Source organism: Garra rufa, chromosome 10 (assembly GCF_049309525.1).
Source record: "Garra rufa chromosome 10, GarRuf1.0, whole genome shotgun sequence".
NCBI classification, from domain to species: Eukaryota; Metazoa; Chordata; class Actinopteri; order Cypriniformes; family Cyprinidae; genus Garra; species Garra rufa.
The window spans coordinates 49,475,675-49,493,244 of NC_133370.1; the positions used below are offsets into that span (position 1 = coordinate 49,475,675).

General features: G+C 36.4%; 3 protein-coding genes across 3 annotated transcripts in view; all 3 read right to left on the bottom strand.

The window, feature by feature from the left end:
• Nucleotides 1–537: 537 nt before the first annotated feature.
• Nucleotides 538–4,177, bottom strand: LOC141343551 (uncharacterized). Its single transcript, XM_073848119.1, has 3 exons — nt 4,012–4,177; nt 3,284–3,477; nt 538–1,357 (listed from the first exon to the last, which is right to left on the bottom strand). Exons 2-3 carry the CDS (start codon nt 3,339–3,341, stop codon nt 684–686), a joined length of 732 nt encoding a protein of 243 aa, XP_073704220.1. The 5' UTR covers nt 3,342–3,477; nt 4,012–4,177; the 3' UTR covers nt 538–683.
• A 2,944-nt stretch (nt 4,178–7,121) lies between these two features.
• On the bottom strand, nt 7,122–11,307 carry LOC141344619 (uncharacterized). The gene is made up of 2 exons (XM_073849491.1): nt 11,223–11,307; nt 7,122–8,473 (listed from the first exon to the last, which is right to left on the bottom strand). The coding sequence occupies exons 1-2, from the start codon at nt 11,305–11,307 to the stop codon at nt 7,122–7,124; spliced, it is 1,437 nt and encodes a 478-aa protein (XP_073705592.1).
• A 2,083-nt stretch (nt 11,308–13,390) lies between these two features.
• LOC141343535 (uncharacterized) overlaps nt 13,391–17,570 on the bottom strand; it is a 6,849-nt gene continuing 2,669 nt past the window's right edge. Inside the window, exon 2 of the mRNA XM_073848100.1 lies at nt 13,391–16,169. Within this exon, the coding sequence (XP_073704201.1) occupies nt 14,869–16,169 (1,301 nt within the window). The 3' untranslated portion in view covers nt 13,391–14,868. The remainder of the gene's footprint in view (nt 16,170–17,570) is intronic.

Sequence of the window (17,570 nt, forward strand, 5' to 3'; positions counted from 1 at the left end):
CTGAAGGATCATGTGACCCTATAGACTGCAGTAACAGCTGATAAAAATTCAGCTTTTCATCACAGGAATAAATTCTATTTTAAAGTATGTTAAAATAAAAAACATTATTTTACATAGTAAAAACATTTTGCAATATTACAGTTTTTTTCTGTATTTTTAATCAAATAAATGATTTGATGAGCAGAAGAGACTTCTTTAAAGACTATTACAAGTCTTACTGACCCCAAACTTTTGAACGGTAGTGTAGACAAGAATAAAAATGTAAAGTGTGGTGTGTGGAGATTTATGGCTCAGTGTCGGAGAATAAACTCCTGGCCTTTAAAAATATGGATTGTAATTGAAATCCACTGACACAAATAGATAAAGTGCTATAAAAGAAGGACTTAACAGTGTCTGTTAGAGGTTTTCTTTCCACCAGTCTGAAAAAACACTTTATGAAACTGCAAAAAGCCCAAAATCTCAAACTTGACAGGTGCATGAAAAAACAGCGTTTCTATAAAAACTGATGTTTAATTAATCAGGCATACTCAGGTTAATTCATCACTTTAATCTGCATATTTAAGAGCATGTAAACAGAAATATAAAAACAAAGTGAGCATTGGCTGTTGTACAGGTGAATGCATCACTAACAGCATATCTGCAGTTTTTCTGTATTTCCTCGTGTATTCACATCTGCACTTTGATCACCGTGATTTGGGGCAATGTCTTTTGACGTGAGTCAGCAGATTGCTGGACTGTGTGAACCTCCTCCCGCAGAGAGGGCAGTGGTACGGTCTTTCTCCGGTGTGAACGCGTTCGTGTCTCTTCAGCGCTCCGGAGTGACTGAAGCTCCTGCCGCAGTGCGAGCACTTGTAGGGTTTTTCTCCGGTGTGAACTCGCTGGTGCATCTTCAGCGCGTTGGCCGTGATGAAGGCGTTCCCGCACTCGGAGCAGACGTGAGCTCTGACGCCGGTGTGGATGTTCTCGTGATCTTTGAAAGTGCAGAGGCGTGAAAAACTCTTGCCACAGGTAGAGCACAAAAAAGGCTTCTCGTTGGAATGGATCGATAAATGTGTTTTTAAATGCGAGGCTAGGATGAATTTCTTCCCGCATTGGTCGCAGGTGAACGGCCTCTCGCCGGAGTGATAGCGCAGGTGACCTTTGACATCCGTGGCCCGTTTGAAGGTCTTCCCGCACTGAAGACACGTGAACGGACGGGCTTCGCTTCCTTTAGTTTCTTCTTGGCTGATGTTCTGTGATGAGCTTATTGATTCTTCTCCAGCTGTGAAATGCTGAGCTTTCTCATACTGATGATCTGACTCACGGTTCCTCGCCGCTTCATTCAGCTCTTGACTTTCCTCTGGTTCCTCAAGCGGGTCTGAAATGAACACATTAAATGGTTAATGTTTAGTTTAAGAGGGATGCATCTGAGGTGAAAGTACAGTTGAGGTCAAACCTTTCAGAATCTGCAAAATCTTAATTATTTTAGCTAAATAAGAGGGATCATACAAAATGCATGTTGTTGTTTATTTAGTACTGACCTGAATATTTCACATAAAAGATGTTTACATATAGTCCACAAGAGAAAATAATAGTTAAATTTATAAAAATGACCCTGTTCTTGATTCTTAATACTGTGTTGTTCTCTGAATGATCCACAGCTGTGTTTTTTGTTTAGTGATAGTTGTTCATGAGTCGCTTGTTTCTCCTGAACGGTTAAACTGTCTGCTGTTCTTCAGAAAAATTCTTTGGTTTTCCAGCATTTTTGTGTATTTGAACTCTTTCCAACAATGACTGTATGATTTTGAGATCCATCTTTTCACACTGAGGACAACTGAGGGACTCATATGCAACTATTACAGAAGGTTCAAACACTCACTGATACTCCAAAAGGAAAAACCATGCATTAAGAGCCGGGGGTGAAAACTTTTTTAATTGGAAGATCAGGGTAAATGTAACTTATTTTGTCTTTTGCAAAACAAGTATCTTCTGAAGGGCATTACTACATTAAAAATATGATATTTATGCAAAATAAGAACAATTTACACGTCTTCATTCTGTTCAAAAGTTTTCACCCCCGGCTCTTAATGCATGGTTTTTCCTTCTGGAGTATCAGTGAGTGTTTGAACCTTTTGTAATAGTTGCATATGAGTCTCTCAGTTGTCCTCAGTGTGAAATGATGCATCTCTAAATCATACAGTCATTGTTGGAAAGAGTTCAAATATGTGACCCAGGACCACAAAACCAGTCATAAGTGTAAATTTGTCAAAATTGAGATTCTGGCATCTGAAAGCTGAGTAAATAAGCTTTCCATTGATATATTGTTTGTTAAAATATGACAATGTTTGTCTGAGATACAACTATTTAAAAACCTGGAATCTGAGAGTGCAAAAAAATCTAAATATTGAGAAAATTGCCTTAAAAGCTGTCCAAATGAAGCTCTTAGCAATGCATATTACTAATCAAAAATCAAGTTTTTATATATTTATGGTAGAAAATTACGAAATATCTTCACGGAACATGATCTTTACTTAATATCGATAATTCGATAATTTTGACCCATACAATGTATTTTTGGCTATTGCTACAAACCTGTGCTACTTAAGACTGGTTTTGTGCTCCAGGGTCATTGGAGATATAGAGCGACCACTGATATTTACATCATTTAATGTCAGTTTTATGTTATCTGCTGTACTGTTATAAAGATCTCATTGATTTAAATCACAAGCATCAGAATTGAATCCTACTTTTGGTGTATATTTGCATAAATGTTTTTTTTAAATATGTTTATATATATATATATAAATATATGTGACCCTGGACCACAAAACCAGTCTTAAGTCGCTGGGGTATATTTGTAGCAATAGCCAAAAATACATTGTATGGGTCAAAATTATTGATTTTTCTTTTATGCCAAAAATCATTAGGAAATTAAGTAAAGATCATGTTCCATGATGATTTTTTGTAAAATTCCTACTGTAAACCTATCAAAATGTAATTTTTGATTTGTAAAATGCATTGTTAAGAACCTAATTTGGACAACTTTAAAGGTGATTTTCTCAGTATTTTGATTTTTTTGCACCCTCGGATTCCAGATTTTCAAATAGATGTATCTCGGTCAAATATTGTTCTATCCTAACAAACTATGCATCAATAGAAAGCTTATTTATTTAGCTTTCATATGATGTATAAATCTCAGTTTTGTAAAATTTTACCTTATGACTGGTTTTGTGGTCCAGGGTCACATATATACATTTTTTTAAATACATATATCAGTGTTCAATTATGTATTTCGCACACAAACCTCTTTGATCCTCGTTTTCATCTTCGTTGTTTATCTGGGATGGTTCTGAATCACTCATGTCTTCACTCTCCTCTTTAATAAACTCCACCTGTACAATATTATGCTATGAAGATCTGTTTTTTTTTCTCTCGGTTGACCAGATTGTAGAAGTATTTAGCATTTACTGTAAATTGTGATCACTTTGGTGCTGAGACCTAAGGAAAAAACACATGCATACAGTTATTTATATTATTTTAATGTGAATATGGGGAATCAGTCTTAGCTATTTATGTTTATATTCTTTCACAATTATTTGCTTTTTTACCTTTACACTAAATAGCATACTTTACAAGACACAGATACAATATATATATACAACAAAAATATTATATATAAAAATAGACATAAATTTAAAAATATTGGTTCTAAAACAGCCATTTATCTTAAACTGACCATCTATCATTTGGACATTTTTATAACTATTGTTTTATAATGATTATTCTTTTGATGTAACTGGGCATATTGGTTTGTCTGAGAGTTGTTTTATTCTTTCTGAGTTTATTTCTATCAAAATGAGTCTGAAAGCCTTGGATCTCCGCCGATGCAGCTATATTGTTAGAGAACCCAGTTATTTCCAGCAGTAAATCTAGTGTTGTTTACTCAGGTAAAGTCAGATCTGTGTGATGCTGTCAGTGTTGTTTCTCTGGTGTCAGAGTATCATCAGATCAGTGCTTAAGTCTGCTACTTACGCAGAGTTGCTAGAGCTGCAGCAGTTTTCCTCATAACTTACTCCAATGCAATGCAGTTGCAAGGATGTTTATTGCATAAATAAGCAAACCAAAAATCCGCGCGGAAACCCTCGTATAATATTTAAAAACCTCGTTAGATTGATATGGTTTTGGAGTAAACTCCTCCCTGTCAGTCTCCGCGATAGTGACTGAATCATGTGATCAATCGTCACGTGATGTAAACGCAATTCTGTCTCGCGTTGTTTCAGATAGCGGAATAACTATTGTTAATTTCTACATACTTGGGCATCCTTTTTGTTAAAGAGCAGCTGAAAAGATGTTCTTTGAATTTTAACACCATAACTGATAAAACTCAACTCAAAAAATCATCTTTTGGCTTCAAAGAGGTCTCTCCCTGAAGGTTTAGCCACTGACATATGCCTCCTTATCTTTGTATCTGAATAACTAGAAATATTGAGAAAATGCTATTTGATTTCCTATGGAAAAATCGAACACACCCTGTTAAAAAAACTGAAATTATGAATACATATGTGACCCTGGACCACAAAACCAGTCATAAGGTTAAATTTTACAAATCTTAGATGTATATGTAATATGAAAGCTCAGCAAATAAGCTTTCTATGGATGTATGGTTTGTTAGGATAGGACAATATTTGGCCGAAATACATCTATTTGAAAATCTGGAATCTGAGGATGCAAAAAAATCTAAATCCTGAGAAAATCACCTTTAAAGTTGTCCAAATTAGGTTCTTAACAATGCATATTACTGATCAAAAATTACATTTTGATACATTTACAGTAGGAATTTTACAAAAAATCTTCATGGAACATGATCTTTACATAATTTCCTAATGATTTTTGACATAAAAGAAAAATCAATAATTTTGACCCATGCAATGTATTTTTGGCTATTGCTACAAATATACCCCAGCGACTTAAGACTGGTTTTGTGCTCCAGGGTCACATATGAGAACGGTGGCCTTAATTTCTTAGATTTCCCTACTGTGAACCAAACCTTTAAGATTAACTGGATTAAGCATCACTTAAAAAACCCACTTCTGTCTGGAATTTTATTCCGAATTATGTTTTTTCAAAAATTGGTGGTCTTAGTTTTGTTTTGATGTGTAATTATAATATAGATTACCTGCCCTCCACAAACAAGTGCTCCTATCTTGGTCATTAATATACAGCGCCTTGCAAAAGTATTCATACCCCTTCATTTTTTTTCACGTTTTGTTTTGTTGCAGCATTATGTTAAACTGCTTTAAATTAGTTTTCCCCCACATCAATTTACACTCCATACACCCATAATGACAAAGCAAAAACCAGATTTGCAAATTTTACTAATTTAGCCTATTAACAATAAAACACTGACATAAGTACATTGCATAAGTATTCATACCCTTAACTTAGAGTTGAAGCACCTTTACAGCCTCAAGTCTTTTTGGGTCTGATGTGACAAGCTTTGCACATCTGCATTTGGCAATTATTTCGCAAAGTATGAAGTCAAGAAAATAGCACAAATTAGAAAGTCCATAAATAAATACATACATCACAGTAAGACAAGAGCTACAGCATTGAACATTTACATTTCTATCATTAGGACCATAATTAAGGAGTTCCATGTTACAAATCTGCCTGCAGTAAAGTGTCTATATTGTCTTAATGCAATGTGAGGAAGATACTTTTAAGTGGCCAAAGACTCCCCAGGGATCACAGATAGAGATTAGTTGAGTCTTGGGGTCAGAAAGTCATCAAAAGGACCATCAAAATCAACACAAATCCCAGTTCCCTGACCTGAACCCTATAGAAAACTGAAGAGGAAAGAGTTTATCATGGATCTGGAAATCTAAAGAATCTGAAGAAATTCTGTTTGCAGAAGTGGTCTCTGATTTCTTGTCAGGTGTAGCTGTTAAATTGACAAATGGAGGATGCAAAAAGTATTGAATAAAAGGGTGCCATTAACAATTCTGTCATTATGATATTTCCCATCCCTTCCATTTTACTTCAGTGAAAGATTAGGGTTTTGTGATTTTTATTTATTTTTTAATAAAAGGTCAAAATGATTAACAGTGCAGATTTATTTTCACAGGCTTCTTTGTTCAAATCTGCAAAGAGTGCCAATCATTTTGATATATAAAAACTGGAAACACAACAATAATCTGAAGTTAAACCTGCCTCCTGGTTGATTTAATTTAAGACTGAATTTAGAAGAAGTACCTCTAGGTTTAGATACGCGTCATAATCTGAAAACAAGGAGCTGCCTCCGTGTCATTTCTGACTTATAACAAGAATCAGAACAATGTCTGAAAGCTGCTGTGTGACGAGGTGTACAGTAAACAAGTTAAAAAACACAGAAGTATGTTTTTATAAGCTGTCGACCTAAAGAAAACGAGCATTCGAGGACACAAAAGTAGAGCGCAATGTGTCATATTACTCTGAGAACTATGTCCGCCAGAGGGAAATTTAATGGTGACAGTAAACTTTTATTATTTTTAAGTTAAAAACCATGTCAAAGGATTATTTCACCACCCTGAGAGGAGGAGAAACTACATGTCATTGGTTTATGTCCGTGCTCCTTTTCTTACCTTCCTTTTGTTGGAAAAAAATGATCCAACTGAACAGCCAAACGTGAAATATCCTGACATCTACAACTATTTGCATCCTTAAACGCTAGTTTTTTTTGTGTCGACAGCTTATAAAAATGTAGTTCTGAGTTTTTTAGCTTTTTTAAATGTACACCTTGTCACATAGAAGCTTTTAGACATTGTTCTGTTTTTTTGTTATTAGTCAGAAATGACAAGTAGTCAGCTTCCAACAATGCAAAGTCAAAGGAGAGCGTGCATCTACTATACAAGAGCAGGTTGACATCAGTGTATCGTCACGAGCCGCAGGGTGTAATTTGGATTTGTCTGTGCATGTTTTTTTTTTACTTTCAACGGTTTGGTGCCCATCCACTGCCATTAAATCACTACCAGACTGCAATAAATGGTTTGAGTTAAAAAATCTTCATTTTTTTAACTATCCCTTTAACATTACACCCTAGGTTTACTTTGTTTCTGCCCATCAATCTGTCCTTTGGAAAGAATTCTCTTTGCCTTCGGTAGCATTTACATGGCCAGAGAGCAGAGTGTTTTTCTATGAATCTCTAGATTTCTTAATGACCTGCAAGTCCTCCCACATGAAGCGCAGGGATAAGTCTTCTCTGCGGTGTGAATCCGCTCGTGTTTTTTCAGGTTTCCAGGCTCCGCTAAGCTCTTCACGCAGAATGAACACTTGTAGGGTTTTTCTCCAGAGTGGATTCTCTGGTGCATTGTCAGATGAGCGGCTCTAGTGAAGGCTTTACCGCACTCAGAGCAAACGTGAGCTTTCACTTTCAGGATCGACGGCGATCCCAAACACGGATGGGTTTTGAGGCCGACGACCTGCGAGAACCTCCTTCCACACTGATGGCACATGTAAGGCTTCTCTCCGGTGTGAACCCGCATGTGAACGTTCAAGTTGGCTCTCCGTTTGAAGCTCTTCCCGCAGTGCTGACACAAGAAAGGCCTTTCTCCAGTGTGAACTACGCTGTGAATCTTAAGCTGTGCTTTCTGAGAAAAACTCTTCCCGCACTGAATGCACGTAAAAGGCTTCTCGCTGGAGTGGATCTGCATGTGCGACTTCAAACTCGCTTTACATTTGAAAGTATTTCCACAGTGATGACAGATGAACAGTGTTTCTCGAGTGTGAATCCTCATGTGCATCTTCAGGTTGCCTTTCCTCGTGAAGGCCTTTCTGCACTGAAGACACGTGAAGGGTTTCTCTCCGGTGTGAATTCGTATGTGATTCTCAAGGATGTTTTTCTCTGTGAAACTCAGTCCACATTGATGGCATGTGAACGGCTTCTCTCCGGTGTGAATTCGCATGTGCATATTAAGGTTTCCTTTAGATGTGAATGTCTTTCCGCACAGATGACACGCGAAGGGCTTTTCTCCATTGTGAATCCACATGTGAGCGTTCAGGTTTGTTTTTTGTCTGAAACTCTTTCCGCATTGAGGGCAGGTGAAGGGTTTCTCTCCGGTGTGAACTCTAATGTGAGTCTGAAAGATTTTTTTCTCTTTGAAAGTCTTTCCACACTGAGGACAGGTAAACGGTTTCTCTCCGCTGTGGATTTTCATGTGCATATTAAGACTGTCTTTACGTGTGAAACTCCTTCCACACTCCACACACGTGAACGGCTTCTCTCCGGTGTGAACTCTCTGGTGCTTCGTCAGGCAGTGTTTTTGTGTGAAACTCCTTCCACACTCTGAGCAGGTGAATGAACGTTTGGCTTGTTTTCCTTTGGTCTTTTCTTGCTTCAAATGGTCACCACTCTGTGAGCAACTAAAATATTTTTCTGCAGGACTGAAATCAGAGAAATTCTGATAGTAACCGGTCTCCTTTTCAATGCAATTCAGTTTATTTTCTTCTTCCACCAAATCTGTGAGAACAAAACAGTCAACATTTAGATTTAATCATTTAGCAGATGCTTTTATCCAAAGTGACTTACAAATGAAGACAATGGAAGCAATCCACAAAGTGACCTATATTCTTACTGCCAATGGCTGTATTTGTGTTATATATTAAAGATCAAAATTTACAGAACAAATTACTGAAACAAGTCAAACAGCTCTACAGTAAAACACTTGTGTAGGTTTGAGCACTTGTCTCGTCTTGTCTGTGAATGCAAGAATGTATTTTTGTAAATCTGATTATTTGTTTTTGTGATGATGCAATCTGTACTTTGTTTATAAACTTTACTCACTGAATTATGAACCATTTCTTGAATAAATCAAGTAAAAATATAACTTCAAGCTGCAATTCTCAGGGCCAAGCACAACAGAAGCAAGGCAGCAAGGATAAGACCAACTCCAGCAATGAGTAACTGATGCCATTTTAAGATGGTTTTAGTCAAATACAAGCACTAGTATAATGATTTAATTCTTTATCACTTTTGACCCACAGGTGGCGCTGTTACCAAACTGATGTGGCATTGTCAGTGTGAGGTGATAACAGCACATTCAAAGTTTGGGGTCAATGCGTCAAAGCTCTGATAGATAGAAGATACAGCTTCAGACATCATTTGGCATCATCCCAGGAAATTTGTTGATGCATTAAAGGAACAAGCAACACAATCTGCCAATGGGGTAAGAAAAATAATCTCATTTCAAACAGAAAACAAGATTATTTTCTTACCCCATTGTCAGATTATGTTGCTTGTTTCAAGCACTTAACTTTCGAGTATTTTTTTCTGAAAACTTTACAGTTTTTATTAGTCTAGAAAATCCTTCTTGATTTAACCCTCATGTGGTGTTCAAAATCCTATTACACCTATGGTGTTCCCGGTCAAAAATGACAGGCCTATAAAAAATAGCTTATAAATCACTCATTTAACCACATTTTCACCAAATCTTGGATTCAATCTTTTTGTCAAATTGTTTTCTGTCAATTAGGACTGGTTTTATATTTCTATTTGCATCTAATTAATTGTGGGCCTCATTTATCTGAGAGTAGGCATCTAATTTTTTAAGTAAAAAAATCATTATTTTTGAATAATTTTGGAAATATTAAAAAATATGAACAAATAGTGGTTCTGTTGATCACACTAGTCTACTTTAATGGTTCACCAGGAAGTTTGTTTTGAAAAACTTTTATTTTGTAAAAAATGGCACAGTCACACTTGTGGTGTTCCCGGTCAAAAATGACAGGCCTATAAAAAATAGCTTATAAATTACTCATTTAACCACATTTTCACCCAATCTTGGATTCAATCTTTTTGTCAACTTGTTTTCTGTCAATTAGGACTGGTTTTATATTTCTATTTGCATCTAATTAATTGTGGGCCTCATTTATCTGAGAGTAGGCATCTAGTTTTTTAAGTAAAAAAATGAGAACATCACAGTTCCAAAACAAAATGTCATAATATTTTGTCTGGAAGGTGTGATGAAACAAGAACATGAAAGAGAGATTCTTTTGAAGCAGGGTCACTGCAGTCACAGACAGTTTGTGCGTGAGTGTGAGTTTAGGTGTGTGAGTGTGTGTTCGAATGTGGTAATGTCAGATTGATGAATGGATATTAGATTAAAAAAATTTATCACTGTGAAAAAGAATGTTTCTTTCAGAAAATAGTTTGTGTGTGTGCGTGCGTGCGTGCGTGCGTGTGGCATACATGTATCCATGCATGCACATGTCCAATGGCTCTATGTCTGCAAGCACACATATACATATGTGACCATGATAAACATGCTCCTGACAACTAAATTTTTCTCTAATTTTCAGTCTCCCCCATTCACTTTCAATGACCAGGAGCTCGGATAAATGACTCCTACAATTAAACCGTTTGAAAATGAAATACAAAACCAGTCCTAATTAAAAGAAAACAAGTTGATAAAAAGATTGAATCCAATTTTTGGTGATAATATAGCATAACAAGTGATTTATAAGATATTTTGTGTAGGCTCGTCATTTTTGACCGGGAACACCACAAGTGTGACTCTGTGTCATTTTGTACAAAATAAAAGCATTTCAAAAGAAATTTCCTGGTTAAACATTAAAGTAGACTAGTGTGATCAACAGTGCAATTTATTTTCATATTTTTCTCAATATTGCCAAAATTATTAACAAATAATGTTTTTTTTCACTCAAAAACTGAGGTGCATAAGCTCGGATAAACGACTCCTACAATTAAACTGTTTGAAAATTGAATACAAAACCAGTCCTAATTGAAAGAAAACAAGTTGATAAAAAGATTGAATCCAATTTTTGGGGATAATATAGCATAACGAGGGATTTATAAGCTATTTTGTGTTGGCCTGTCATTTTTGACCGGGAACACCGTAGGTGTAACAAGGTGAAAAAAACAACACAAAAAAGTAAAAAATAAATAAATAAAAAATGTGGACAAATTGTTATAGTCTCTGTGAACAAAGTCACTAAGTTTCAGTTCAATGCGATAACATTAACTAGTATTTTCAGGAAAAAGAAAATCTTCTCCAGTCAAAAATGACATGAACACCACATGAGGGTTAAGAGTTTTTTGATATTTTGGCTTGAAACAAGACAAAAATTCTAAGTAAGAAACGCATTTTTTTTGCAGTGTAGTCCTTTTAAAAGTATATCTATTTAAAACATCCCGTGAAACAGCTGGAAATAAACAATAGTTAATAAACAAATGAAGAACGATCACCAACCTCTAGGTTTCTCTGTATCTTCATCTTTCACTCCGCATGGCTCTGAATAACTCATATCTTCACTTTCCACTTTAATGATCTCCATTATTATGGCAGTATGTCTGAGCTTCAAAAAGATGGACTAACTAGTGTTGGAAGTTGCATATTAAATCTGACATTCTGGGCAGTCCAGGAATGTCTCACAAAACTAAATGCAAGTATTTATATTCTTGATCTGCAGGTCTCTCCTCCTGATATTGTTCGACCATTCTCCTCCAATCAGGGCCTGTTATCGCCAACCGCTCCTGCACAAAAAAGAAAATACAGCCCCATCCCATTCTTCTTCTTAGAGTGACCAAAAGTCTAGTCTAAAGTGACCTTCAAATTGCTACTACTTTTGCAGGGCTTCTTTTCTCCTACGTGCCTGTAAACAGAGGTTTCTCAGAAATGACATTAATGTAGAGAGTTCGCAACTACACACACATTTTACTAAACAGATTCTGTTACATAGTGTACACTTTGTCTTTTCATAAGCACAGAACATTTCGTCTTCTCATAAGAACAACCAAAACACAAATTTAAAAGCATTTAGAAAAAGTATTTTCTACACTAGACAGAAACGATCTGGAGTGTCATTTGGAGTGACTCCTGCTTGTTTGCAAACAATGAGAACATACGCAATTATTGCATTGAATCCCAGGTCGCATATTTGTTTAGCGCAGTTCAGGTGCACACACAGCTGTCTAGACTTTAAAGTATGTTCATTAGGTTTGGTAATGTCAGATGCTCTGTATAATTTAGAATCGTGTGTTGTTCTTCTTTGGTTTGTTGGCGGTTCACAAACCGACTGAATGCCACCGTCTACTGGGCTGTTGCACAATATTGGAGTCCGCATTACCTGAACTTCTTATTTGGCTCGAAAGGTGTGGTCCCATATTCACAAAACATTTTATCTTGGCACTAAGAGTTTTCTCTTAAAACCTATTCACAAAGCTGCTCAGACAAACTATTACTAAGGAATCGCGAGAAGTCTTGAGCTGAGAGTAAGGGGCGGGGTTGAGCTCATTGCTATGGATGATGTCAGCATACTCATTAGCTATGCACAATGTGATTGGCTGATAGGGGAGGGGTATCTGTCAGAGATTTATTCATAAAATGTTGCCATATTCAAATAAAGGTTTAAAAATAAAGATGTTGCCAATAATGACAATTAGTGTTACTAATTAAACAAGTATGTGTTCAGCTAACTGTCATGTGTGCTTCTCGTAAACAATTAGCAGATGTGCATATAAACAACATTTTAATTGACCGACTAGAATAATCATGGCTGAAAGTAAGACAAGAAAACCGAACTGGACTCAAGAACTTCTTACCCAACCTGTACATGAAAACAAGGATATAATCAAAAGGAAAATTTGGAGTATAATTAACCTCCAAAACCAAAAAAGATGCGTGGGAAAACATATGTGTGCCAATAAATGCAACATGTTCCTAAAATGTTTACGTTCCGAGGCAGATAGCCAGCAACAGCCATTTTAACCCTGCTAACAACTGAAAACAATTCCAATTTTTTCATGTTTTTACTGGCTAAAATAGAAATTGGATTGGCTTCAATGGTAACTGTGATGGTGCCTGTTAATCTTTACTGATAATTGGTCACCTTCTATTGGTGGCTTGTTAAATCCACTAAATCCCAATGGATTATGTCCCCAAAAACAGTACAGGAAATCATTTATTAATGATTTTAATGGTTAAAAGTTGATGGTTTGTAATATTTGTAATGGTATTTGTAGTGGAAACAATTAGAATTTCTGTGATGATTGTTTTTCTTTTTCAGCAGAGAGGATGTGCCTAGTTTGGGATTTGGTTTTAGTGACTTTTCACTACTAATGTTTCACAGATTTAGGAGCTAGTTTTAGCACTAAAATGCTTTGTGAAATACTCTTAGAGCAAAAATGTAGGAGTCCTAAATTTAGGATTGACACGGCCATTATTTTTTTAATTTTTCTCCTAAATCATCAAGTTATGAGCTACTGTTAGCCTTAAGATTTTTTGTGAATATGGGCCCAGATTTCTAATCAAATTTAGCCCTAAAACATTCATGAAATTATATAAATATGTATGCTGTGATGTGTACACTACACCAAGACTTTAATATTTCTGAATGTCAGCACTGTTCAATCACCTATGATTTTGAAGCAAAACTATACCAATAATAAAAACAGAAAAACAAGGGTCAAATCAACCGAAATTCAGAAACTTTACTGGGTCTCTTTCAACATAATGTATACTAAAAATATTCTGTAAAGACAATTATTTACTAACTAAACAATGGTCTTTACAGAACTTTCGTGGTACATATTATCTTAGGAGGAACATAACAAATGTAAAGTGTAATGAAAAGTGAATGAAGGCATCATTTTCATTGTTGGGTGAACTATCAAAACAGTGATGCAGATTTTTGTGGAAAACGGTCACTGCTAGTCAACTATTTTATATTTAATTTATTATTACACCTATTTAGACATAAACGGCCCAATTCCTGCCTTATACACATATTTAAAAAACACCAATATTGGCATGAACAAAATGACCTTATTTTATGACTAATATTTTTTAAATAATTCAAAGATCTTCAACCACGCTTCCAGGGACCCAGTTTCCTGCACAGGTGCTGTATTTTTTATTTTTATTTTCACTTAAAGGTGCCATAGAATGGAAATCTGTGTTAACCTTGGCATAGTTGAATAATAACAGTTCAGTACATGGACATGACATATCATGAGTCTCAAACACCATCGTTTCCTCCTCCTTATATAAATCTGCTGTTTGCAAAAGACCACTGAAAATTAAGTCAATTCCAACATAGCACCGACTGTTACGCAACAGTCCCGATCGTTAATAGTTACGCCCCCAACATTTGCATCACCCAATCATCAGTAACGTCTGTACATCAGAAAATAGCTACTGAAGGGACGTGGTTAGCTTAATGCTAGCGGTAGCCTGTTACATTGCAGTACATAAGATTTCACTTACCATATAAAAAGAGTAAGGAGAGATGAGTGCACTGATGATGGCAAATGATTTACAGATCCTGAGCATCACTAAAGCATTGAAACTTGTGTGGTAAGTCCTTCTTACTTTATGCTACTTCGCTGCAGTATAATGTTACACAGAGCACATGCATCACAGTAGAGAGAGTGAAATGTCAGCAGAATCAACAAAACACATAGTAAAAGCGGCTAGAGTTAAATAAATAAAGCGGCCATAATTAAATATATATTTCCTCCATGTGTTTCCTTACAGCTGTGTGAGACAGCCAATCAGAGCAGAGCTCCTCATTATTATTCATGAAGCTTCCAAATAAGGCAATAACAGAGCGTTTCATTCTAGGGACAAATCCTAGGGATGTAAATGCAGCTGTAAAACCGTTTCTGGAGAATTTCTGCTCTTTCCCATGCCATATACCTTCTATGTAGATGTCAGAGAACAATTTAAAATATTGTTTCAATGCATTCAATGGCACATTTAAAAAGACGAATGAGCTCAGCTAAAAATCTTCTTTACTGTTCAACTGAAGAAACAAAGATATCTTAGATCTTTAAGACTTCACCTTTTGTTGACAAAGTCTAAACGTCTTTCCATCCCTTATAGAACAGTTTGTTCATCACTGAAGGCAATGCACTGCAGTTTCACTCAACTCTTGAGCTTCCACGTGCATGTGGTGTATTTTCTGGTGCTCTTTAAAACTGCGTGAATACGTGAACCTCTTTCCGCAAACAGAGCAGACGTGAGGCTTCCCATTGGCGTGAGTTTTCAAGTGGATTCTCAGGGCCGTCGGTGACGTGCAACTAGTTCCGCACTGATCACAGCTCAGTGATTTTCCTCCAGTGTGAGAGAGCAGATGAATTTTGAGATTGCTAGCCTGTGTGAAGCGCCTCCCGCATTTGTCGCACGCGTAAGGCTTCTCTCCCGTGTGAATGCGCATGTGTATAGTGAGACTCGCTCTGCGTGGGAAGCTGTTTCCGCACTGATGGCACGTGAAGGGCTTCTCTCCGGTGTGAGTTCGTATGTGAGTCTTCAGGTGGCCTTTCTCTCTGAAACTCTTCCCACATTGAGGGCAGGTGAAAGGTTTCTCGCCCGTATGAATCCTTTTGTGACTCTGGAGATGACTACTCATTATGAAACTCTTCCCGCACTGAACGCACTTGAAAGGCTTCTCGCTGGAGTGAATGTGCATGTGCAACTTAAAGCTGGCTTTGCATTTGAAAGTATCTCCACACTGACAGCAGATGAACTCCGTCTCTCGAGTGTGAATGCTCATGTGCATCTTCAGGTTGCTTTTCTGCTTGAAGCTCCGTCCGCATTGAAGACACGTGAAGGGTTTCTCTCCACTGTGAATTAATATGACATGCATGTTGAGGTTTCCTTTGCATGTGAATGTCTTTCCGCAGCGGTGACACGCAAAGGAGTTTTCTCCGTTGTGATTCCACATGTGAGCGTTCAGGTTTGTTTTTTGTCTGAAACTCTTTCCGCATTGAGGGCAGGTGAAGGGTTTCTCTCCGGTGTGAACTCTAATGTGAGTCTGAAGGATTTTTTTCTCTCTGAAAGCCTTTCCGCACTGAGGACATGTGAACGGCTTCTCTCCGCTGTGGATTCTCATGTGTGCATTAAGCCTTTCTTTACGCGTGAAACTCTTTCCACACTCCACACACGTGAACGGCTTCTCTCCGGTGTGTCCTCTCAGGTGCTTCGTCAGGCAGCGTTTCTGTGTGAAACTAATTCCACACTCTGAGCAGGTGAATGAACGTTTGGCTCGTTTTCTTTTGGTTCTTTCTTGGTTCAAATGCTCATCGCTCTGTGAGCGACTAAAAGCTTCTTGTGTGGGATTGAAATCAGAGGAATTCTGGTTGTAACAGAGCTCCTCTTCAACATCATTCAGTTTGTTATTTTCTTCTTCCACCAAATCTGTGAGAACAAAACAAACTGTCAAAACGTATTCCAAGTAAGGGAATTCTTGTGTGTTAGTCCTTATCATAAAAATATTTTTTATTAAAAATTGCGCATATTAGTGGGAATCAACTAAACACATCCAGTCTTCAATTACAGTGACTATATTAAAAGTCTAATATGTAATGCAATACTAAGCCATTAGACAGGGGTCATTCTGTCAAATCAACCAAATTTCAAAAACTTTTTAATTTTGCTATTTTTTTTTCTGATTAAAGATAGACATGTATAGTGATGAAAGCCAAAATATTAACTGCCATGGATGAATATTTACTGAGTAATCAACTATTTTGTGGAAGGGGGTCAAAATGACAATTTTCACTTTAGATTCATAGCAAAATTACAAGGGGGTAAAAATAACTTTAGAAAGATGACAGCATCATAATGTTATTTTTACACAGAGATTGGTAGCTCTATTTGTAAACTCTGTTGCCTTTTGCAATCTTTGTTGCATTATGTGCCAATGGTGACCATTCAAAAATGGGGAAACAGCACTTTAAGTTTTTCTCCAAGTTTGCATGTCTGTAACTTCAAGAAGTATAAAGATATCCTAATGCTCTTTTAGATATTGGGTCTTAACAAACTTGCCATTTGGTGTCTTTATTTTTAAGGCCCTTTATGATTCAGTTCCAGAGATATTGGAATTTCAATATGGCTTCAGGAGTAAATCATTAAAATGTACACATTTTCAGTGGTCAAAAACCAAATGTGGGTCAGTTTGAAAAAACAACAACAAAAAAGAGAAATGTCTTTAAAGGAAACTAGAGATGTCAAGACAACTGCATTGAACATGTCTAAGTGCCATAAATATTCTTTTTCCAAAGTTTGCAAGCCTTTAACTAAATAAATTTTAAAGACATCACAACATGATTTTAGATTCTAGTTGTCAATAAACTTTTTTTTCAGAATCTTAATTTTCAAGGCACTACATCATTTAGTCCCAGGGATATGAGGATCTCAATAAGGCTCCGTTATCCAGATTGTTGAATGTTACCCATTTTCAGTGGTCGAAAACCGAATGTTTGTGACTTTGTATTCAGCCGATACTTGTTTTATTTAAAGAGCAATGTCTGAAGAAAAAATAATGTTGAAATTAGAATTGTATCTTGTTTCTCTCTATTAAAAAACAATTGCATAAAACATAGCTGTCTACATGCTAAAAGTGGACTGAAATGGTCAAGTTGAGGCACATTACCTTGCTCTCTACATTCCATTCATAAGATTATATAATTATATCAAGACATACAAGGAAATAAAGATGCCAAAAAGTTTTATTAAGACCCAATATCTAAAAGGGCATTACGATATCTTTAATACTTCTTGAGTTACAGGGTATAGGCTGTTTTCCAATTTTTTGAA